This window comes from Diabrotica undecimpunctata, chromosome 2 (assembly GCF_040954645.1).
Source record: "Diabrotica undecimpunctata isolate CICGRU chromosome 2, icDiaUnde3, whole genome shotgun sequence".
NCBI lineage: Eukaryota > Metazoa > Arthropoda > Insecta > Coleoptera > Chrysomelidae > Diabrotica > Diabrotica undecimpunctata.
In genome coordinates, this window is record NC_092804.1 from 167,689,875 (window position 1) to 167,712,742 (window position 22,868).

General features: G+C 34.6%; 1 protein-coding gene across 4 annotated transcripts in view; it reads right to left on the reverse strand.

Annotated features, from left to right (window-relative positions):
• The window catches only part of LOC140435172 (uncharacterized), a 405,909-nt gene that overhangs the window by 169,971 nt on the left and 213,070 nt on the right, over positions 1-22,868 (reverse strand). For all 4 annotated transcript variants that reach the window (XM_072523926.1, XM_072523928.1, XM_072523925.1 and 1 more), the window contains exons 4-5: positions 22,040-22,277; positions 9,091-9,232 (exon numbers count right to left, since the gene is read on the reverse strand). In XM_072523926.1, coding sequence (XP_072380027.1) covers positions 9,091-9,232; positions 22,040-22,277 — 380 coding nt within the window. The remainder of the gene's footprint in view (positions 1-9,090; positions 9,233-22,039; positions 22,278-22,868) is intronic.

Below are 22,868 nucleotides of genomic sequence, written 5' to 3' on the forward strand. Positions count from 1 at the left end.
CGGGACGAGCTATAAACGAAATGAGCCATTATAATCGCTACTCTATTAAAATAGGTACGTTGATCTCGACCTGTCTCTCCCGACTAACTAAATGGATAAAATCTGGAAAATACCGACAAAAAATCTTTTTGTAAGAAGAAAAATGGCAATAACTAACATTGGCATGTTCAATATAAGCTTTTTATTTGAAAATCCTCAGAAATATGCATTGGTTTGATGATTTTTCTTTTGAACCATTCGTTTTTATATCTTATTTCAAATCAGATACATTTAAATATGCTCAAATCAATACTTGAGTAAATTCAGTATTTATAACTATGTATTAACCATGGACGTATAAACATAGATGGACCCAGCAATAAGATACCTTAAACACACACTGTTTTGAAGCTTCGATATTCCTGGACAAGAGGGTAAAGGGGAGTAAAACGGGTATCGATAGACTGTGATACTTCCTCAATGAGCATAAGCGTGCTTGAATTTTTACTCGCGGAGATAATTATTCAGACGTTAATAATTTTAAGTAGTAATAATGTATAAAAACACGTTTTTATAGAACAAATAAAATACAATTTTATTTGCTTTAAAATTAATACAATAAAATATAGTTGAGCTCAAGTTAATTTTTTAATAGGTATCAAATAATCCTACGATAAAAAAAACAATTAAAAAATATACATTTGTCAAATTTAAGTACATACCTATATTTATTGATAATGGGTTAAAACATATTTTTTCAAATTGTGACAAATTTGTTTTAATACAATATCAATAGATTCCACGTAGTAAGGGTTTCTGCTACAAAATTATTTATTGATCATTCCAAAGCTCTTGCTGGCATTTGACATAAAATTATTTGCAAATATACCTACTTATAAAAAAGTAGGCGTGAAAATGTATAAATTATTGGAAAGCTATTTACCGAACAGAAATATTAAAGTAAAAATGGTAAATAGACATAATAGAAGACGTTGGTATAGAAATAAATTTTTATTGATTGCGAAATAAAACAGTCTTAGTAAGAACGCTTCTTATGCGCACGGTGTTAGCATCTAAAGTAGTCCTCGTTTCATGATGAATTCCAATTTTAAAATATTTCTCAAGAACCAATTTTAAAAGTTGCATAGAGTGACCATCGATTGCATCTTCATCATACATATGGTCACCAAAATGCTCATAGATTGATTTTGGGACATTTTGTATGGTTTTATTAATCAAAATATTCATAAGGTTTTTAACTAGTTTGTTGTAGATATTTATAGTTTTATTAAAAAATCTGAAATTTTTTTCAGCTTCCTTACAAGTTTAAATAACCAAAAAGGATGCTTTTGAAAGGTTTTTTTATACTGTTTTCTCTGTTGAAGTTTAGAGTAAGTTTCATCATTAATCAATATTATTTGGAAACCTACATAGAAAAATAAATAAGTTTTATTCATTTCACTAATTTATTGTTAATTCATGAGAAATATTAAATTAAAAAGCTACTAAACAGATATTTTTAATCAGATAATGTCTACTTACAATTTAAAAATGCCTATACTAATTTCATGAACTAATATATTGTTCAATACATTAATTAATATGAATAAACCCAATGGTACGCCTATGAAAGACATATTTTAAAATGTAAACACACAGGCTTCCTCAGTTCCTCATGGTAAATAATGTAAACAAACAGTACTTACAAATTAAATGAGACATTGGGATGTAAATATTTCGTTTTTTTTTGTTTATTTCACTATTATATATCAAATAATTTGTTTATTTCACTATTTACAAATATCACTTAAAATACAGCCAAAATATCGAAAAACAACTTTTCCTCATCTTGGGTAAAAAGTAAACAAACATGGACATGACATGGAACAGCATTTGAAGTTTGACGTAGAGCCATAAGACAGAGAAATGTAAACACCGTTGCCATTAATAAATAGGTTTCAGTGCTTCTACATATAAAATAATTGGTTGATATCTGTTATACGCTATTATTAAATGATATGCACACTATGTGCACATTTGATGTTTTAATTACAATTAAATATATTAATATAAGTAATAAATTATTATTTTGGTTTGATAGCACCTGTAGAGTATAAAATAAATATAGTAATCGTCTGGTCATGTCTTGCAATTTTTAGAAGGCTCCAGATTAAAGCAGAAATCTGAATTTGTTTCGAAACTATCTTACCGATTTTTCTATCAGATGTCGCTATTGCGTCCATAACGAAGTCATGTTATTGTTACTTCTAATAAGACAGAGAATTTTATTTTTCACGTTAAGAACGGCTATGAATAACTATTCTGATGAGCTTTATTAAAGCGAAATACGTATCAATAGATACATAGACGCTTTGAACGTGAAATAAAATCTTTTCTGTCTTTTTCAAATATAGTAATATTTTCAGCGATACCTGAATAAGATATTTTAATAAAAAAATGTGACAACATTTGAAGGTGCTGAGAATGTGACCTAGTCAAATAATTTTTGGCTTCACATTTTTATGTAAATAACTGAGTCCATCTGTGTTTATACGTCCATGGTATTAACAATATGCATAGATATAAGGTGGAGAGGATGATTAAAGGTTGGTAATGGATCTTGGAAACAATGTGCTTAATGCTCACTCTGTAACAAAACCTTGAGCAATGTCCACTAAGAATAAGAAGACTTAGTGTCGCGTGTACAATAGATGTACCTTATGCAAGGGTGCAAGGCGAGTTTACGACGCCAAAATAATACTATAATAACTACTTAAATCCAGGATAATTTCCACCTCCTAAAAATCTGCATATGAAAGACATCAGAATAATATCGAGTCTGAATTTTAATTATATTTATTCTGTAAAGGTTGGCAGCAGACTGTCAGATGAAATAGAGATACAACGAGTGTTGAGGCAGGGATGCAACTTTCTCCACTACTCCTTAACCTCTAGTCAGAAGATGTAGTTGAGAAAGCAGTAAAAGAAACGGAATCCACAAACGAAACAATCAAATGGAATTAAGGTCAACTAAGAACCTATCGATAATATCAGACACGCGTGGTTGATACGATAATATTCGTAGAGTCGGTTGAAGAATTGCGATTTCTGATGGATAAGATTGTGGATAGTTGCGAAGAGGAAGTACTAACTTTAAATATTAAGAAAACGAAATCCATGGCCATGGGAGAACGGAAAACGCAGCACGAGAGGCGTACGTAGCATTAAAGGAAGCGGCTACAAAAATGGGTTTAATAATAAACACCAACAAAACAAAATACATGAAAATAGGTACGCAACCACAAACACTACGGCCACTTGTTATAGAAAATGACGTCATCGAAGCAGTTAACGAATTTGTATACCTGGGAACGCTCGTCAATACTGAAAATGACACTACCGCAGAGATAAACCGCAGAATTTGCACGGCTAATAGATGCTATTTTGGGCTTAATCTCCTTTTTAAATCTACAGTTATATCAAGAAATACAAAAGTAAAACTCTACAAAACAATAATACGCCCAGTCCTAACATATGGTTCAGAAACCTGGACTTTAACAAAAAGTAATGAAAACATGTTAGGATGTTTCGAAAGAAAAATACTAAGGCGCATCTATGGAGCGGTAAATGAAAATGGTGTCTGGAGAAGACGATACAACTTCGAACTCTATAGGATATACCAGGAACCAGATATCGTAAAACACATAAAGATAGGACGTCTAAGGTGGGTAGGCCATGTTATGCGGATGGAGCAAACCGACCCAGCTAGAAAAACGCTCCTTGATAGACCTATTGGTCAAAGAAGAAGAGGAAGACCCAGAACAAGATTCCTAGATAACATCGATGAAGACATGAGAAATATGGAAATACGTGTTTGGCGGAGGAAGGCGATGGATAGGGACGACTGGAGAAAAATTCTTGGGGAGGCTAGGACCCACACAGGGTTGTAAAGCCAAAATGATGAATCCATGGCCATTGTAAAGACGCAACAAAAAGATAGTTTAATGATTAAGAAATCTCGTTCAAAACAGGAACAAGCATGCATACTTGGGAACAGTCGCAAACGAAATCAACGATTATACTGTTACGGCAGTCCGCTCGCTACGCTTCTAATTTCTAATCCCCATTCTAACGGCGATGTTCTGACGTCAACGAACGTCCTCAAGGAGCTATCTGTCTAGTCTAGAGGATTCCACACGATAAATCAGGTGTTAAAGTTCCGCTGAGTGACATTCCAGAACAACGGGACAGAAAATGTATGTAGAGAAATTGTAGAGTGTTAGTCTAATAAATATATTTGTAGCGTAAAGTAAATTAATCTTGTAAATTAATTGTGGTTTTAGTGTTAGCACATATTAGCAGACTGTAAATAAATTAAAATAAGTGGAAATAAAAAAATTAAGTAAACTTCACAATACGCAAAAACACAAATCAAGAATAGGGTCTACATTAATTTAATAATATAAGAAAAGTATCTTGCAATGATCTGAGCCTGCAACTCAAAGTTCGCATAGTGCGGTGTTGTGTTTATACGCTATTGTATGGAAAGGAAATATGAGCGCTTAAAAAAGATCCTTAGCAACAGAATAGAAGCGTTTGAGATGTGAACTTACAGGATAACGTTAAAAATAACCTGGGTGGATAAGGTTAAGAACAACGACGTTTTGAACAGAATTAAAATAGAGGATGTTTTGAATCTCCTCTTCTTCATGTACTATGTCCTTTCAGAACGTTGGTTACCATCATAGCTATCTTAATTTTATTCACTGCCACTCTAAATAGCATGCTTGTATCAACACCATACCAATCTCGCAAGTTCTTCAACCATGAGGTTGTTCTTCGTCCTGGACTGCGTTTGCCTGCTATTTTTCCTTGCGTGATATTTTGTAGCAACCTATATTTGGGACCTCTCATTACATGTCCGAAATACTCCAGCTTTCTCTGCTTGATGCTTTTTATGATCTCAGTAGTCTTTCTGGTCTTGGTGCAAATCATTATACAGGGAAAGATACTGGACAAAAGAAGCATAAAAAGACAATGTATATCCTGGCTAAATAATTTGCGAAAATGATACAACTGCTGAGTTGTTAAGAGCAGCAGTATCATAGGTGAAGGTAACCTTAATGATAGCCAACCGTCTTAAAGAAGATACCACTGAACGAAGATAGAAGACATTGGGGGAACTTCAGTGGTGTCAACAATTGATGCCAAAATAGAGTAACATAGGTTAAGATGGTTATGACACGTTCAACGTGGAAATGGTAATCACCCAAAGAAAACTGGGTGGGAGACGCATAGGTATGATCTATCTGTGAAGAGATTGGTTTTGATATGACCCACATACTTTACTTTTTCATGTCCGGAAAACTATAGTTTCTGAGCCCAGTATTGGGCTTTGTCCAATGCTAGTTGGTTGCATGTGCATAAGTCATCGAGAGCGCATCTATGCGAACTGTTTGGGCAAGCTAGTAGATGTTCCATGTTCTGTAATGCTCCGCAGTCATTCACATTCAGCAGACCTCATTTAAAAAGGTTTGACTTGGTCGGTGCTACGCCGGTTCTTAAACGCTTCAGCATGCGCCACGTCGACCAGTCGCTTGAAATCCCGCTTTGTGGAGTTTCTGTTAGAGGCTAACAGGGTGGTGGTTCATCAGCAGGGCACGAAGGAAACGGTTTCTTGATTTCAGTCTGCTAGGATACGGTTCGTGGCGAAAAAGGGGGTGTCAGTTGTCGAAGGTTTGTTTAGATCTTTCGGTGAATTCGTGGGCTGTTTTACGGGAGTCAGGATCCGAGAGGTCTGGAGTAATGACTCTGCCGGTTTCGTTCAGACTGGCAATTACTTTCGGCAGTCGCAGATCTCTTCCATACCGGAAGTGCGTATTCCGTCGTTGAAAAGCATAGCGCCTACGCTGATTATCTTAGTACTGTGGGTTTGGAGCCCCATTTAATATTGTTAGTTTCCTTATAAGGATGTTGTGCGCCTTCACCTTCTTTCAGGATTTTTTTTCACAGTGGAATCTGTATGTTAATGAGCGGTCTAGCGTGACTTTGAGGTCTATTGGCTTTTCAGTAAGGTGTTATTCCAGGTGATGTTAAGTTTCCTTTTGGCCAGTCGGGACTGAAGGTGAAAGCGCAGTCCTGAGTATTGGTTGAATTTGGTCTTAGCAATTTTTCTTTATAATAATTGGACATCAAATTCACGGGATTTTCCAATTTTTGTTCGCCCTCTTCAAATGACCTGAGATAAATATTTATGGAAAGATATAATTAGGGAAGCCAACCCGCATAGAGATAAAGGCAAATAGTGATGTTGGCATGAAAACCAATCAGATTTAATTATTTGCCGAGCAATTTTTTACGTACTTCAGAATTCCGTATCTCCCAGATTTATACGATTACTAAAATCACATCATACTTAAAAAAATGTTTTTAAAGTGACTAAATGTCAGACAATTTCTATATATAATTACTTGCGTAGTGCCTGAAATTATTTAGCAATAATTGACGAGATATTAATTGAGAAAAATTCTACAATTGCTTTTGGCGAGTATGATTTCACTTCATTCATGTCAAATGTTCACATGTGACGTCCTAAAATAAGTTATGTGATGATCACAGTCGTTACATTTTGAAAAAAAAAACGCGTAGGAAAACCGCGTAAACAAAATATATTTATGTAATAAAAAATTGTTTTGTAAAGTAACCTTGAGTTAGGAATGTCACAACTGTACAATTAAAAAATATATAACAACTAATATGGAATAGCAATTAAAAAGAAAGTAGAACAAGTAATGTATGTTGCAGATTGCTTGGATAAATAAGCAGAGTGAAAAAAGGAGAAAAGGAATGGTAAATGAAAAGGAAAATATTAGAGTAATATAAGTTTGAAGTAAAATCGACTGATAATTATTATTGGTCAATAACAATACGACGAAGTTGTGGATAATTTCTCTGATAGTATTTAACGGTAATTTAAGGTTGTTGGTGGAAAAATACAGGAATAAAGAAACCAACGCACATATGGTATTCATTGATCTTGAGAATGCATATGATAGAGTTCCTCGGGAGATTCTGTGTGGGCACTCAATAAGGAAGGAGTCCCCGATGAATATGTAAAGATTGTGAAAGACATGTATGAGAGAGTAATAACTAGTGTTAGGACAGGTGTGGGAGAGACTGATAAATTTCGTGTGAAAGTAAGATTGCACCAAGGCTCGGTGCTTAGTCCTTATTTATTCTCATTAGTTCTGGATCAAATAATAGCGAAACTACAGGGTAATATTCCGTGGTGTTTAATGTATGCTGATGATGTAGTATTAGTGGTAAATAGTGAAAGCGACTTAGAACAAAAACTGGAACAGTGAAGACAAGCTCTTGAGGAAAAGGTTTAAGAATTGGTCAAAGCACAAAAACAGAGTATTTGGAATGCTCATTTAAAGATGTAGTTGGTACAAATAGAGAGTATATATTTGGATGGTGAAAAGTAATAGTTTTAAGTACCTAGGATCGGTGTTACAGAGTAATGGAGGAATAGATGGAGATACATGCAGTAGAATTAGGGTTGGATGGATGAAGTGGAAGGAAGCGAGTGATGTGTTGTGTGACAGAAAAATTCCAATGAAGCTGAAAGGAAAATTCTATAAAACAGCCATAAGAAAAGCTATGATGTACGGAACTGAATGTTGGGCAGTTAAAAAGAAAGAGGAACAACGAATGCATGTGGCGAAAATGAGAATGCTTATAAATATAAGTGGAATGACAAAAAAGGATAAAATTAGGAATGAGTATATTAGGGGAAGTCTACTTGTTGCCAAGATGAGAGAGCATAGGTTAAGATGGTTTGGTAATGTTCAACGTAGAGACGTTAATCACTCAATACGAAGAATTGCTGATCTGCGGGTTCCTGGAAGAAACAGGAGAGGAAGATCAAAAAAGACCAGAAGATAATAAGTATTGAACGGTAATTAGTATGATAATTAAGAATTACAGACGGCAAAATGGCAAAACACTAATAGCAAAAGCTTAATAATGTTTCTGTTATATAAAAAAGTTGTCCAGCGTTTCGTATTTAGCGTGTTAGTTCGATAAATTTGGAATTGTTCTTAACTGAATTTTACTTGTATATACAATAAAATATTTACAGTAACAATAATAGAGTAAATATTTATATCCACAGCAGACAAGAGATGTGAAGAAATAGAAGAGATTTATGCCAGTCTGGAAGAAGCCCTCAGATCAACAAAGAGTAACCAAATTACAGCTCTCCGATTGTAACGTGGCCGGTGGGGCTAAACTTTTCTGCGTCAAATTTACAAGCATTCTAGTTAACGCGCAACTCGAGGGAGGGGTTTGTATATCGGCCACATTAAGATCGGTGAGCTGCAGGTGAGCTGTACAATTTATAATGATCAATTTAAACTCCAACATTGGAAAAGGCACACTGAGCAATGCAGCGATGCGAGAGTGGTGGAGTGAGAAAGAGGGAGAGTTGATGCGTAATGCAATATTGCCTTTGTGGAACATTTTTTACTTTTACGAATGATCCTCGTATAATGTATATTATAATCCCTAAATTAACAATTAGTTATTTAAATATGGCTAAAGCCACCAACGGAGGAATGTGAAATATTTTTAAAGGTTTTTATTTTTAGGGTATGCCTGGTAAATCATTCAATTCTCAAGAACAACGTCTTGCGTTAAATGTGTTGTGAGTATTCCAAATTAGAAAAAAAAATGACTGAAGGGCCTTTGGAGCCATTTTCATCTGTACAACAGGTAACATATGAAATGTATGTTCGTTTATCAAAATATATATTATTATTGAACAATTCTATATATAAGAGAGTAGCTGCTGCATAAAAATATCACGACGGATAGTATGTACAATTATAAATAAACAAAATAATCATATGCGTTCAAGGTCAAATAATAGAGAAGTATAAAAACGTCCATGGTAATATTGGCCGTTTTCTAATTCTTATAACCGACGTAAGTTTGGCTCACATGTTAGGGTTTATTTCTTATAATACAAATAATAATAATATGCAAAGATCAAGCAGATCTACTGTATTTGTACTTTCAGATTAATTTGCCAATAAATGATAAGCTTACTGTTACAATCCGGAACTTCTTCAGAGTTAAGTGAACGATTCAGATTCGACTTCCGCTTGTTGCTTTTATCTCTCTCTATCCGTTTGGACCCCGCGAGCTTTGACTCGCTTCCGCTATTGGCTACATCACATACGGGAGTTTTCTGAAACAAACGATAACACAAATTATTAAGCGTCTGTGTAAGAAATACATTATTTTTTATGACTAATATTTAATACACAAACATAATGACAATATAATTTACAAATGTAAACTACTACTAAAGACTATAGAGGAATAAATAATAAAGAACATAATGATTTATAGCTCGCCAACAAAAATTGGTTTACATCTTCGTAAAAATTTGATTGAATTTTGACAATGTGCCAGTTTCTTGTAAAGAATTTCCGATCTCCGAAAAATTTGAATAACGCTGGGCCAATAACGGTTTCTTAATATTGTTGGGAAGCTATTTATTTGTGGTATTTTAAAGTAATTACTATTTAAATGGGAAATACAAACTAATGTTTGTATTTTGAGAACGATTTCCGAAGTGGAAATTGAAACGTCAATAAACTTATTTTAATTTTAATTGTGGCTTATTCCCATTTAAATAGTAATTACTTTACTTTAAAATCTTTGAAAAATTTTCAAGTTAGAATTACTGGCTGTACCCCATAATTGTACTCCATACGGGTTTTATTATAGATTTGTAGATAAGTATTTTGTTTTCTGGTGTTAGTTTTCAATTTTCTGTCAATCATCCAATAGAGCTTACGTAGGTTGAGGCCAAGTTGTTGCCTTTTAATAAAGGTAGGTATGCTTCCGCCAAGTCGGTCTTCTATCCAAATTTATACCTAGATATTTTGTGGAGTGTGCTTGTGTTAGCTGGCTATCATTTAAATAAACTAGAGGGCAAGTTTCACGTCGCATTGTGAAGATCACATGTCACGATTTTGCTTCATTTGTATTTATTTGCCATGTTTTAATACATTTTTGAATTTTGTTCACATTAATTTGCAAGTGAGATAGATCTATCTCAAATAAAATCGGAGAAGATCAGGCGAGGTTCACGGCAGAAAGATCTTGCATAGACCACATTTATACACTCCAACAATTAATTGAAAAAAAAAATGGCAAAAAATAGACCAGTACACATGGCATTCATAGATTTAAAAAAGGCATATGACACGGTCCCCAGAAAACAACTATGAAACACGATGAAGGAAATCGGAATAACTCAGAGGTTAATAGAAGCCGTAAAAAACCTTTACAACAACAACAAGGTAAGAGTTAAAACCGGCAATAAATACTCCAACGAATTTAAGACAACAAAAGGCTTATTGCAGGGATGCTTTACATCTCCGACACTGTTAGATAGATAGATAGATAGATAAATAGATAGATAGATAATTTGCAAGATTTGTGATCCTCTTTGCGGGTTTATATGTAATACAAGATCAGAAGTGTCATCACCATATGTAGCGACTGAGGTTAGTCTCGTAGGTGGTAAGAACAAATATAAAACAGGGCCAATACCGCTGCCTTGGGGCACACCAGACTCAACTTCGAATAGATCGGACCGGGCTTTGTGCTGTTTAACTATAGAAACGGTTAGATATGAAACATTTCAAGATTAGATAATGGTAGGAAAATTTTTTCTTGAGGTTATATAGAAGTCCTGTGTGCCACACCTTGTTATAAACTTTACTGATGTCCAAAAAGGTTGCACTACAGTACTTCTTGTTCCCCAGGTCAATATTTATCTGTTTTACGAAGCGATTAACTTGTTCTATGGTTCAATTTTTGTTGCAGAAACCAAATTGATGTTGTGAAGTTTCGCTCGATGAGGATCGGCTCCAACAGATTTATGAGAAGTTTTTCAAATACTTTAGAGAACATTGGTAGAAGACTTATAGGTCTATAAGATGTCAACTCATTGGCACATTTGCCTGGTTTTAGTATCGTGAGAATTTCCGCAACTTTGGCATTGGTTAGGGATATGATTGTGGTTTAGAATTGCCTTAAATACTTGTGTTAATGCCTCTGTTGTCTTTTCTGAAATGTTCTGTTTTATGGTTATTACGTCGTATCCAGGTGCCTTTCTGGGAATGATTTTGTTCATTATCACTGATAAATTAATTTACAAGTAAATTTTCTAATCGGCATATCCATCTGATGAGGTGTTTCAATCAATCTTTGTTTTTAGTTATCTTCCTCTGGTTGTACGTAGTCGGAAGGTTTAAAAACATTTATTTTTAAATATTCCGCAAATGAATTTGCTTTTTGCCTATATATCTAGCCCAGGTCCTCTTATCGGGGATATTTGTTGCGGAGGCTGCTTGATTTTTGCGTGTTCCTTTGAACCAAATAATAAAACTCATTGGCCTTAATGAGATATGTGAAAAACAGACCGAAATCAGTGCCACCTTGTCCCTTGTATCTCACCATGTATCGTTCGTATATAATTTGCGTCATAAAATAAAATTTTTATGAAGAAATAAACGATTTTCACATTTGGTTGTTCATAATATACACCATTTTCCGCTAATAATCCACATAATGATTACTATTGTCTAGGTAACCCACTTACAAATAATAGTTTTATAAAAACGACCGTGGAAAATATTACAAAAAATGACGAAACATCGATTAGCGATATACGTACGAAAAATAGTTTTCAAGTTAGATTAAAGAACAACTTTTTCTAATCTCAAGGTTGTATATTTTTACGTAAATTATTAAATGAAAAATTACAAAATATATAAAATATTAATATATAAAAACCATGAATGATGGTATTATTTTTTACGATGCCTTTTCAGACCATCTTTAATATTATGATTCATAGAAATTCAGTAATTCTTCTACTGCTCATTTGTATTCACGTCAAATTAATAACGAATTCCAATAAACATATGCCCATAATATCTATGTTTATCTAGACATGTTTTATAACTACAAACGTTATTTCTTCTATTATCCGACGCAACGAAAATTCTTTTAAATTATTGTAATTTTCAAAGCTGGAAAGTCTCCAAACTGCTGCTGCTCTTACACACCTATAACCCTGCTATCAAAAGAAAAATTCATGAAAAATAAATCATGAAACTTAAACTAAAAGAAAATAGAAGATTTCTGATACACAGGACATTTTTAAAAATCAAAAAACCATTAAAGTGTTCCCATGTGCAAAGAGGAATTAGGAATAAGATCAGGCAGGCCAATCAGAAAAGACTGTTGATCAAGTACTCGTATAGTGAAATCGAAAATTCGTTCAAGATTCATAAAAAAGTGGCAGAAGCTGCTGGATCGTATAAAAGTAAATCTACTAGATTGTTAATATATTAACAAAGAAAACTAACTTTTGATACAGAATCAAAAATATTTATCGAATATAAATTAAACAATAAAGGGAAAAGAATACGACAGATACAGCGCCTTCTGCAGCTTTCTGATGTTCGCTTCTTGGTATCAATATAGATTTTGAAGTATTCTGATAATAACGTATGGTCCTTAAGTTTTGGGAAAAATTTCAAAAGCATATAACTCTGACCACAATAATCTTATATTTTTATTAAATTATTCAACCATTTAACTTAACTATCCTTATTATAAATCAAAATTCAAATGACAGACAAGGGGCCATTATTTTCGATTTGCCTAATAATTCCCCTGACACGTTGCATCATCCTTTGGACGACCTCTGCGTCAATTTCTCTAATTTTTGTATATATGCGACGTCTTAACTGTTCCTGATTTTGTGCTTCTCATCCGTTATTATAGACTTTATGACTTAATATTGCCCAGAACTCTTCAATTGGACGAGCCTGAGGTATGTTGAGGGGATTGTCTGCTTTCGGTACAAAGGTAATGTTGTTAGTTTCGTACCAGTCCTTTGTGATCCTCACGTAATGACATGAAGCAAGATCTGGCCAAAAGACTATGTGATCATTTGCATGATGTGTGTTCACAAACTGAAGCAATTTAGGGAGACATCTTTGAATATAAATATTTGCGTTTAAGGCTTCGCCTCGAACAACACCAATGTAGGGCTGTGAGATAAAGCCAGCCTCAGAAATTGCACACCATACCAAAATTTTGTCCTCAAATTTTTTCTTACTTTTGAATTTTATTTCATCAGGTACATTTTCGTAATCGTAAGTGTAAAACCCATCGTTACCTCTCATCTCAGAGTTGGACAAAGTAAAATATTTTTCATCGTCCATCACGATCAACTTGTTGACGAAATGCACTCGCCTTAACGCGCGGCAACATCTCGGAATTCTAATTGATCCTCTGTGTATTTTGGAGCTTTCCTTCTTTTCCGGTAGATAATATTGTTACTCGATAGGGTCCTGTATACTGTAGTCTTTCCAACATAAAATCTTCTGGCCAGTTTTCGCTGTGAGACCCCAATTTTGTTCTTAGCTGCTTCAATCAGTCTTGCCTCTCTTATATGGTTCAAAATCCGCGGTCGGCCACTTTTACGCAAGTTAACATATGGTATCCCTTCTTCACATTCTCTGATTGTGCGATAAATTGTCGATTTGCTTATGTTTTGATCTCGATAAATATTAACAATATTTCGTTTCGACATTCGCCCAACCATATTATAAACACCTCGACGAATATCAATTTTATAAGACATTTTGCAGAGCACAAACCAAAATATTCTGCTTTGTTTATTAAATGTCAATAACTGATGACATTTCAATTCCATGGCCTTCTTTGTTAAATGCATTTTGCTTCTCAGTCAGACCAGGTGAAATTTTTCCCAAAACTTTAGGACCATACGTTATTCTGATCTTGATTCTAAAACTCCATTAAGATATTACGGCTAATATGGCCAAAAGCTTTTTTTGGAATCCACAAAACCAATAAACAAATCTTTTTGTCGGTCTTGACACTTTTGTAGACCAAAAATTGCTTGGAGTGTACCCAAACCTTTTCTTATTGATGATCAACTGATACTTCATTGCATTTGTGATATACATTGTTTTGTATTATTATTAGAAGGATCTTAAGGGCATCTTAAGAACCTTCTGGGTTCTGAGAACTCATCAAACTAAGCAATCGGTAATCGCCGCACGTTCTTGGATTGAGCTTCTTCGGTAGTGGTGTAAATGTAGATCGCATCCATTATTCCTGTGTCATATATTTTATTGCATAATTTAACAAAAAAGTTTATATTGTCCTGTTCGATCGGTTTAATTATCTCTGCCATGACAGCATCCAGACCTAGCGTTTTGTTGTTCTTTAACTGTTTTATAACAAACTCTACCTCTGATTTGTATAACATGGATTTTCCAGGTTATCATGAAACATGTATTCATAATCACATTTAATAAGGAAGAAAAGGAAAGCAAGTAGAACACCAAAAAGTAAAATTAAAGGATAAGGATTTGGCAAGTCTTTAAGAGTAGAATTCTGGAAGAGCTCGAGGAAAAAAATACGGCAAATGACTGGTGGAATACCAACAGTATAGTTGTGGTACGAGTGGGAAAGGAAGTGTTAGGAAAATCATCTGGTAAAGGGCCTCCTAGAGACAAACAAACTTGGTGGTGGAACGATGAGGTGCAACAGAAGGTTAGAGAGAAGAAAGAGGCTAAAAAGAGGTATTACAGGTCTAAAAAAGATAAAGATAAGGATATATACAAAGTGGCAAAGAGGGAAGCAAAGCTTTAGCAATGATCTCTGGATCAGTGTTTGCATTTTTAAATACCTGAGTAACGTTGTTTAAATTAGTATTTTTTTGGAGTACATTAATGAATTTCATTCTTCCTTGAGAAAAGAGTGCAGATGTTGTATCACAGCGATCGAAGACTTGCAAAAATAAAATATGATCTGCAGCTGTTTTATCTATGATACTCTTAGTAGAATATGTTTGTTGGGAAATTTTTCCTTTTCCTGGTTTGAGAAAATTGTTCTGATAGCATATACAGAGCTGTCAAAAAAATAATAAGATCTATAGCTTCGCCGACCACTATTACGGTATCGAATACTGGTGAAACACTTATTGCTGTATTGATGATTAGTGTATCCGCAGCTTTCGGTGCTTGTTAGACCATGAAATTTTCAGCTTCAAATTTTGTTTTCAACATTCTAATGAGGCGGTTCTTGTTCGCGTCTCGTCAAAAAGTATGACGTCAAAAAGTATGAAGCAGTTATTCGTGATTGTCGGGATCGCTCCAATGGGTAAATGCTTTAAGTCTTCTAATGTCGCATCTGCGTCAATAGAATATTTTAGAGAAATATATGAAAAGAACGTGGTGATGTAGATGAATAATGCTTTGTGATGCTGGTACTCCAATACTATTGATTTTAGAGAAAAAATTGTTAATACATAAATTATAGGAAATTTTCTTCCCAATCTGGAGGCTCGAGCAGCGGAGAGAGGAGATCGCAAAGTTGAAATTCGGAACATCAAAATCTATAAAATTACCAATTTTCAAAACTCTCCGAAAACTTTCCAGGTAACACCCTTTTTTTGACCAAATATCTGAGCAATTAGTAAATTTAGAAAATAAGAACGAATTAAAACCGGAGACCCAAACTGATACTGCTGAAATTCTAATCATTTGTTGTTTTTACCAAAATAAGCCTGTATACCAAATTTTATTAAAATCAAATACTTTGTATCCACTTATTCATCACCACTTTTTCAATTTACATGGACTTAAATTAAAGGAATACGTTAATGTTTTGCTTTTCGAGATCATTTCTTTAAAAATTGATAATCGCAAAAAAAATCATGTGGCCGGGATTTTTTGAAGAGGTATATTTAAAATAAATGCATAATTTTCAGTCTGTATCCTGTTTAGCACTTAATCACAAACAAACAACCGCTATTATAGGGAAAAAACTTTGATAACGAATATGAGAACCGAATGAATCGAGTGACGGTTTCCTAGAGCGACGGCAGTGAAAAGAAATGAACATATGCTTCGATGACGTCTATGCTTGCCTGTATATACTTTTCAATTGTTAATAAGAAGAGTAATTAATTTCCTTTAATAAATTATCCCGTTAAAACAATTAGTTCTACTGAGTTACCGTGTTATAAATAGAATACACACTACCATTATGTACGAAGTAAGTTACAAAACTATATTGTTTTATTTTCATTCAAGATGCAATAGATAAACAACGAAATATTATAATTTATGTAACACTATTATAGTCATAATTGTTGGACTTCATAAAAAATTAACAGCATAAATGGTTCGGGTGATATTTACGTTGAATTGTCAAGAGATTTGCAGAAAATCCATTTTTCCATTCAATTCCATTTTCTTTTTGAATTGATGAAACTGTTTTAGTTATTTACTTATTTATGATTATTTACAGATCTGAAAGCATGCCAAAGATTTATTCATATTTTGAAGTAATAAAAACTTATAAAAAGATGACAGAAGACTTAAAAGATAGAAAAAATGGAATGTGCAAAAGCTGAGAGATGCGACAATTGCAGACGGTACTTGGAAAACATCACCAACAGGCTAAGGAATCAAAAGGCAAATGAAGAAGGCCAGACATATATAGACTCCTACTGGACCAGAATAAAGGAAGACATTGAAGCAGCAGGGAAAGATAATAATAATGGCGCGTAAATAACAGTTTTTTTACAATATCTCCTTCCGACGCATTTTACGAGAAAAACATTACTACAAAATTAAACTAGAGATAATAAAAGATATAGGAACAGAAATTTGTGCCCGTAAAAATGATTGGATTGACGACGAATGCAAGAATCCAACAGAAGAAAAAAATGAAGCCTACAGAAAGATGCTCACCCGACGAACTAGAACAACTGTAGAGAATTGCCAGACAAAGAGAAGAGAAGAAAAGAGGATACCAAAAAGAAAAAAACGAAACCACTTAAATAAGGAACTTAAATATATAGAAAACCTCAACAGAGAGAAAGAATTCAGAGCATTCTATAAGAGAGTTAACATCAACAAAAAAAAATTCAAGGCAACCACAAGACAACGCAGAAGTCAGAATGGCGACCTATTAACAACAAAGAAAGATGTATTGAATAGATGGGTGGAATACTTTAACCAGGCACTTAATATAAAGGAAGAAGAAGAAAACTTGGAAGACGAAGGAGATGAGGTAAGGGAAACAGACGAGAGGGAAGAGGAAGCACCAACGATTCTTCAAGTTAAAGATGCAGTTAAAAAACTAGCCAGAAACAAATCACTCGGAATAGATAATCTCCCAGCTGAACTATATAAAGAAGGAGACCATAATATCATAATGGCATTACAGCAGCTTATAAAAGAAATATGATTATAGAAATTCCTCCCCAATGATTGGAATATTGAAAAAATTTGTACCGTACACAAAAAAGGAGATATCTTAGAATGCTCTAACCACAGAGGAATCATGCTTCTAAATGCAGCGTATAAAATATTTTCCACAGTACTACGTCACCGTATGGCACCATACGCTAATAGTAGGAAAATATCAGGTTGGTTTCAGAGGTGGTAAATTGACAATTTATCAGATTGCAACCCTGAAACAAATTTTGGAAAAAACACTGGAATACGGCATTGATACTCATCACATATTTGTAGACTACAAAGCAGCCTACGACTCTGTGAAAAGAAGAGAAACGTTCAAAGTAATGACAGAGCTAGAAATACCAAATCAGTTGGTAAATTTAACAAAACTTACAATTGAAAAAGTTAAATGTAGAGTACAAATGCAGAGGGAACTGTCTGAACCTTTCAAAACATATAACGGGCTGCGCCAGGAAGACCCTCTCTCCCGTATACTGTTCAATCTGGCTCTGGAAAAAGTAATACGTATGTCACAAATCACAACCACTGGTTCAATATATAATAAATCAGTGCAAATCCTGGCCTACGCTGATGATATCAATATTGTTGGGAGAATGGAAAACGCTGTACAAGAGGTGTATGTAGCATTAAAAGGATCAGCTACAAAATTGGGTTTAATAAACACCAACCAAACGAAGTATATGATAATAAGCACGAAACCACAAATCCTACGACCACTTGTTATAGAAAACGATACCGCAGATACCGTAGAGATAAACCGCAGAATTTGCACGACCAACAGATGCTATTTTGGGCTCAATCTTCTCCTTAAATCCACAATTATATCGAGAAATACAAAATAAAACTCTACAAAACAATAATACGCCCAGTCCTAACATATGGTTCAGAGACCTGGACTCTAACAAAAAATAATGAAAACATGTTAGGATGTTTCGAAAGAAAAGTACTAAGGCGAATCTATGGAGCAGTGAATGACAATGGAGTGTGGAGAGGACGATACAATTTTAAACTTTATAAAATATACCAGGAACCTGATATCGTCAAACATATTACGATAGGATGTCTGAGGTGGATAGAGCATGTAATGCGGATGGAACAGAATGACCCAGCTAGAAAAACGCTCCTAGATAGACCCATTGGTCAGAGAAGAAGGGGAATACCCAGAACAAGGTTCCTTGATAACATCCATGAAGACATGAGAAATATGGGAATACGTGCTTGGCGGAGAAAGGCGATAGATAGGGACGACTGGAGAGAAATTCTTGATGAGACTAGGATCCACACAGGGTTGTAAAACCAGACTGATGATGATGAAGACATCTTAAAATTGATCGACTTATAAAATCGAATGAAACAGAATATAGATATCTACAGAGGATAATTAAAAAGGAGATAAAATTAGCTAAAGAAAAATGGATGAGAGAAATGTGCGGCGAAATGGAGCATGTGATATCTAGACACGACTTTTTTAATATGCACAAAAAAGTAAAAGAAATAAGCAACATATTTAAAAACCGAGTTTCCTCTGTACTAGTTGACAATAATAACAAAATATTGTAAATGAAAACGAAATAAGATGAGGACGGCAACTGTATATATTAGAGTTGTTTGAAGATGACAGAAATAATATTACCGAATCCTACCAAAATTATACTGACGGCCCAGAAATTATGAAATCAGAGGTAGAACATGCTTTAAAAAATGTTAAAATTAGAAAAGCTTGTGTAAAATACTAGTAAAACTTTTTAATGCAATATATAACACTGAGTGATTCCCGCAGACTGGCTCAAGTCCATCTTTGTTATAGGTAATGGATTTTGACAAGAGCTATGACCTTGTAAATAACAGGTAAACTTATGTACTGCATCGGCATGACTCATAGCTCTTGTCTAAATTCATTACCTCTACCATACCTAAAAAACACAATGCTAGAAAATGCTCAGAATATCGATTAATTAGCCTAATGAGCCTAATCTTTAGATTTTCCTAGGAATACTCCACAACAGAATTAGACTCAAATGCGAAAATGATCTCGAAGATACCTAATTTGGTTTTAGAAATGCGACGGGAACTGGGAAGACACTTTTTGCGCTAAATATTCTGTTACAAAAATGCCGTGATCAAAAAAATATGTATTTTCATGTTTCGTGGACTTCGAAAAGATATTCGATAAAGTACAGAACTTATTATCACAAATTAAGACCAGATTCAAAGTAAAGATTCAAAATTTTAATGTTCTTTTAACATCTGAGATGTCGACGCGACGTGAACTTTTAAAAAAGTGCTTAATTTTGGAACGTAGTATGTACATAATCCAATTTTGAAAATTCTTGAAGGACTTAACATTCTATAGAACCATAAGAGATCTCAAAAAAATAGTTATCCATAAGAATTCTACAAAATTTAACGAGGTCTACATCTACTTGTGAGCTTAAATCTTTGTATGTGTACACATTTATAAAATATATGTATTTTCACATCAAATGCCTCACGGATTGCCGTTTTAGTTAATACAATCCTGTTCAACGACAAAGTTAAATGAAATGTGCTACATAGTACTACAAAAACAAGTTTATAATCATCGCCGAACACCTACTGTCTGTCATATCCTTAAATGGCGGTGATTTGTTGTCATCATATAAAAATCAAGAGCGACCTTGCTAGTCATCGACTTGGGTGACGGAGGGACCATCTTGGGATTAGAATAGCCGGAGATTAATAAGGTTGTTTACCAATCAACTTACCTACGTATATTCTACAACAGTTGTATCAAAGAAGAAATATACCGAGGAGATTAAATGCAATAACAAAACTAATAAAATACTGTTCATGTTTAACTGCTCGTTTGTACATTTTTTGCAATACTATATAATTTAGGACACTTGCTGGATTTGTCTCGTAGGAATGACTGAGTTTTGACATTTTCATCAGGAAGTGGAAATTTTTTAATAATTTATTTGGTTGTTCGCCATGAATTGGTTGGATTTTTTTTTCAGTCGGTAGCAAAAGTTCTTATGAACAAAATCACGTACAGTCAACAATATGGATTCAATATAAACGTTAATAAGACAAAGCTTATGATAATTAGCAAGAAAAGGATAACAGGAGGTCAACTCTACGTCAACCAATCCCCTGTAGAAAGAGTGACGCACTACAACTACCTCGGCACCATAATAAATGAGATTAGAGCAAGCATCGGAAAGGTAGATCCACCTTCAATCGAATGGGGGCCTTCTTCAAGAGTCACAACCTCTCTCTTGATACAAAAGTAAGAATGCTGCGATGCTACGTCTTCTCTGTCCTTTTTATGGTGTTGAATCGTGGACCTTAAACGAAGATATGTGCAGAAAACTGGAAGCATTTGAGATGTGGCTATATTGAAGAATACTTAAGATCCCTTGGACTGACCGAGTCACAAATGAGGAGGTCCTCAGAAGAATGAATAAGAACCGAGAGGTATTGACCACCATCAAATCTCGAAAGTTACAGTTCTTCGGACATATTAATGAAATGAATCCAATATGCTCTCCTTGAAGCTATTCTTCAAGGAAAAATATTTGGAAAACGAGGTCCAGGAAGAAGAATATCTTGGTTAAAGAACACGAGAATCTGGTTCAACATATCACCTGTGCAGCTTTTCCGCGCTGCTGCAGAAAAGATAAAGATTGGCGTGATGATTGCCAAAATACGTAACGGATAGGCACATCAAGAAGAAGAAGCATAAGTATATTATAAGAATGTTCATGTTGTTGTAGTCAGTGACATGTCGTTAGCGTGAGTAACCTTTTCGTGCGTGAAAGTGAACGATGGAGTGTAAACACGACCCGCTACAATTCAGAATTGGACGGTCTTTCGTCCATTGCATCAGTTGCGGCGGTTTACGTTATGAGAGTATTCTCACTAATCCAGCGAGATCACAGTATTACACATTTGAGGGTTAAACCTTCGATAAGTTGCATGTCGTGATTAATTGTGGCGTTGTCAGAATAAAACCGGAAGAGAAAATTGGGAAACAACTGAGAAAAAATATTTCTAACGAAAGATACAAATTTCATAAATATAATAAAGGAAAAAGTGATTTGAGGGTGAATTTTGAATTAATAGAGTTTGAAGGAGTTGTTCAAGATTTTGGACGATGTACACTGTACAAATATATTCCGGTATGTTTCCAAAAGCTGGACAGTAAGTCACTTATGACATAAATGTTCTCTTCAATCTCTTTCCGGTAAAAGCAAACCAGACAGTCAACCCTCCTTGCAAAAATTTTCAATCAAATCAATGCCAGCTTCAAACAAGGACGGGATTATTAGGACATTATAATTCACCGATAAAGCAGAAACGGAACTACTAGTCACATAAAATTAACACGATGTATTACAAGTTGCAGTCGTAAAATCGAAGACTCCGGGTCCACCACTTACGGGAGGCCATAACTGAATATGTTATTTGGGGCGAATACGGTAGTAACTACCTATTTCACAAAAAATGTTACTCAAGCCAAAATAAGGCAAAGATAAATTTATTTTAAACAGTAACTCTTGAATTAACAATTTTTTTAACATCTTTCCGATTTTAGCAGAAATTTGGTATTTTTAACTATTTATCATTGGATTATTTTCAATTTAAAAAAAGATATGATAATATAAGTAATAAAAACTCACCTCAGAACTTTTACTAGCTTGAACCTGCTGACTAGAGATATTTTCCTGAGATAATGCTGCTGCGGCTCGCAGCTGGGATGCCCTGGTCGGTCTGGGGCCTTCGGTGTTGCTGGATGAACCCCCATCCTTGTTATAACCGTTAACGTTTCTTGTTGTTCTCGAAGGTGAATGGTGGGTTGCAAATTGTTCGGCTAATTGCCGCCTTCGTTCTTCTTTGTAGCGGGCAATTCGTTCGTTTCTGTAAAATGTAAGAATTAAAGATTATTCCAAAATCTAGTGTAGTGGTGCTACTCTAAATATTTGAGTAAGTCTCGCATAGCTCGCTACATATCGATTAGACACACTGATTCCACACACAAAAATCACTAATATAACGAACTGGTTAAGAGGTTTGAAGGGTTAAAAAAACATCAAGTCTATTTATATATTCTATCGCCCCTGGAGTTCGAGCAGGAAGTGGTCGGAGTTCTTGTATGGCACTCTTCAACCATATGGTCAATGGTCTGGTTCTCTTTGCAGTTCCACTCTGGGGATGGTTGGTTACCCTATTTATGCAGGAAATATACGCAGTTACGGTGGAAGGTTTGGATTCTATTTACAGTGGACCATGTTTTGCAGGGTAGGCCAAATTCTGGTGGTTTATGGGCAATGCAAGTTAAGGTTTTGTTTTGCCGTGCAAACACTATTAAAACTACTGCTGAATGCAGTAGTATCGATTATACTACATATTACAGTGAAAAGACAAAATGTCCGAAATTTCTTGATTGTGTTTTTGGTAGGCCTGCAATGTACCGGCTATACAGCATTGGTGCGAGCACTAATCTTGATG